Genomic DNA, 3,304 nt, shown 5'->3' on the forward strand with positions numbered 1-3,304 from the left:
ATATATATATATATATATATATATATATATATATATATATATATATGGCCATATTCCTACCTAACAACTCCTCTTTAACTCAGTATACCCATAAACCAAGAACTGTTTTGTCGTTAAGAAGTCACAACAAATACACGCATCCTTTTCTATAACACAACATACAACTTTAGATACCACCAATTTAGAAATATAAACCGTGTTATTGTTTTGATGCTAGGTATAGAAGCAAACCACCAAGACATATTCTTTATTCACGTTCACAAGGTAAATACAACTGATCCTGAGTCTGAATGTGTCTCATTATCAGGCGGCTCTGAACAAACTCTCTACCAGAGGAATGAAAAGTTTGACCAGAAGATTTCCCTCTACAACGGTGACATCACCAAGCTGGAGGTGGATGCTATTGTCAATGCAGGTATGTGTGTGGGTGTGAATGAGTTGAGTGTTTTTGTTTTAGTTGGACCAGTGTGTAGATTAGTCATTCAACATGGTCACATGATCACACATGATCAAGTCAAATGAAAACCCAGATAAAGCATTTTATTTCCTTTTATTTTGTAACGAGTAAAATGTGAAGTAGAAAGCCAACCAGTGAGGAAATATGATGAAGGGTTACGGATTAAAAAAAGTTGGTGCTAAAGTGAATACAGCGCCCAGGCTGCTGTATCGATGTGAATGTACTGTACATCAATTTAGCACAAAACTAGTGTGAGGGTGGTTTGTGCTCATTATGCCTCTGATGTTTTCTCAGTGTGTGGGAGGGACAGCTACAGGCTTTTACATGGTTACCAACAGGTTTGCATGGTGCAGTTTTCCTTTAAAGTAGCGAGTACACAAGAATACAAGAACACTAAAAGGGTTTAGAGTCGGAAGGATTTGCTGACTGGCTCCCCTGGAAACTTCAAAAGTAGGCAAAGCTACCTGAAAGCAGAGGTGGCTTTAATGTGAATCCTCAGTACTGAACAGATTATGGATAAACTGCTTTGAAAAGGAACTGTGTGAAATAACCAGAAGTGATTTTTAAAGGCCAAGAGAAACTCCTTGGTCAAATCAGCTGTCGGTGAATACAGCTAACCATAGTTTTATTTGGGTACCACACCAGGAGTGGTTTACAATACTCATTGTATTAAGAGACATTTGTTTACACACACCTGTTATTACAACCAATCATTTTTAACGAGGAGAATTGTCTTTTTTTAAATGGTCTTCTGCAGAAAAATCAATGCTTATGAGGAAAACGCATCTATTAATACTGAAATGTAATTATTCAGGCTTTCCATAGAGAAACCTTTGTGCTATCGGCCAGTTATACAATTACAAAAGCTGATACCAAGTTAATTATATCAGTATGTATACTGCATTAGTCTAACCTAATACATTTTGATTAAATGAGTCATATCATCACATTTTGTAAGGACACTTATACTATCTGGTCACATAACACACTTCCTCCCACCAGTTGTTTTCCAGTGCTTACCACTGGGTTTAGAGCGTTTTGACCATTAGATGGAGCCAAAAGCCAGTTTATTCACTGAAGACCTTTTCCCACAAGGCTGTTTGTGCATTTGGGGGAAATTGAATCGGCGTGTTGGCACAGACGGTGCATCGGTGGAGAGTGAGGCAGGCCTAAACGATGCTTGATGATTAGGCTTTAGCAGAAAATGATAGATCTTCATTGTCAGCTGACTGTCAGCAGGTGTACGCTGTGCCAGCATCCAGTGAATATGTTGACGTTTCACTCTCATTTGTGGCATCACTGCGTGTGTGTGTGTGTGTTTGCAAGCATTCATGCATTTGCCTGTGAATTTTAAAGTCATTATGTGTGTGTACACAGTAAGTAATTGTAATTTGTCTCGTGTGTGTCTGTAGAGGCGACTTTGTGTGCCGTAGTGTGTTTTACAAGAGCTTTTTACAGAGTGGCACGATGCAAAGTAGCATGGAATTAACTAGAGGAAACGGCCAGTAAAGTGTGATTTAGCAGAGAGGACGAGGGAAGGTGAGGGAGGGAGGCTGAAACAACAACACAACGGCAGATGAGACACGAGACGGAGCGTGACAGACACTCAGCGCACCGACTCACAAAGATCGAGGAGAGAGTCTGGAGGAGTGAAAAGAAGAAGATAAAAGAGAGGCAGGGAGAGGACACGGGCTAGTATTTAAATCTCAGACTGCATTGCCATGGCAACAAGCAGGTACAGGGTACCCACGAAGGGGTTTTCGGTCAGCAGAGTTCGATCATCCTTCTCTGTGTGACTGACCTGCTGCCCGGCTGACTGTCTCCATAGTCACTTCGTCGACTAAGCGCCTGACCTTTTCAGTCGATGACTAACTGGGTGAGTAAGAGGCCTTCAGCGATGTCGGTCGCACTTAAAAAGATACGACATTAAAATTAAAGAGAGAAGCAAACAGACATCGACAATTATGAGAAGAGACGGTTAGTTATGCTCATTTAAAAAAAAAAAAATTGCTTGCAAGCTTATCCTCCTGTTGCAGATCTAACGACAAAGCATGAGCAGCCAAATCAGCGCCTGTGGTTTTCGACATGTGGAGGGGAGTGTTGTGGATTCTTTTCTGGCTGCTATGAGAGGCCTTGAAGAATAATTTAGCTCATAACGCAGCAGACATTCAATTTAATCCAACTGCGGCCAATTATACGCTATACTGGCAGACGGGTAGGCATGGATCCACACCTACACCTAATATAGATGTGGATACATGCAGATACAGACACAGAAGCACTGGAGACCTGTGATTGAACAGGTGGAAACCAAGTAAATTGCTGCTCCACCCTGTTCCCTACTTCCTTCCTTCCTTCCATCAACACTGACTGATCAGGTAAGGAGGCCGTTGCAGGAAGGCTGGGCAGCCGCTGTTTGTCGTTTGTGTCGCTCTCAATAAAGATCGGATTTACAGTAACTCTCCACTCCTCCCCCTTCTTCTCCTCCCCTTCCTACGCCCCCCCCGTCCCTCCCTCCCTCCTTCCTTCCACACTTTTACAGCCCCTGGCTCCTGCCCACTCCTATAAAACACTACAAACATAAAAACCCACAAGCACTTAAGAGCCGTCCTGGTGAGGAGGGTGGGGGGGGGGCATTGGGGGGAGGAGACGGCAGATAGAAACATTCTCCTCTTTACACCCCTCAATCACTCCGTCCGGAGAAGGAGAGATAGATGGAGGGGAGGATATATTGTCTCTGATGGGCTAGCTGATTAAGATGGATTGCACAATGAAATGTCTTTGGAGTGATGAGTTCTTGGTGTGTGTGTGTGTGTGTGTGTGTGTGTGTGTGTGTGTGTGTGTGTG

General features: G+C 42.9%; 1 protein-coding gene across 2 annotated transcripts in view; it reads left to right on the forward strand.

Moving 5' to 3' along the window:
• LOC116391705 (ADP-ribose glycohydrolase MACROD1-like) overlaps positions 1-3,304 on the forward strand; it is a 33,207-nt gene that overhangs the window by 2,560 nt on the left and 27,343 nt on the right. The window contains exon 3 of one of the 2 annotated variants that reach the window (XM_031862508.1): positions 308-3,272. In XM_031862508.1, coding sequence (XP_031718368.1) covers positions 308-522 — 215 coding nt within the window. In that variant the 3' untranslated portion in view covers positions 523-3,272. Of the gene's footprint in view, positions 1-307; positions 3,273-3,304 lie in introns of those variants that run through there. The other variant, XM_031862509.1, reaches the window with a different exon arrangement.

The sequence above is a fragment of the Anarrhichthys ocellatus genome, unplaced genomic scaffold, assembly GCF_004355925.1.
Source record: "Anarrhichthys ocellatus isolate YVR2014 unplaced genomic scaffold, GSC_Weel_1.0 scaffold27, whole genome shotgun sequence".
In the NCBI taxonomy this organism is placed as follows: Eukaryota; Metazoa; Chordata; class Actinopteri; order Perciformes; family Anarhichadidae; genus Anarrhichthys; species Anarrhichthys ocellatus.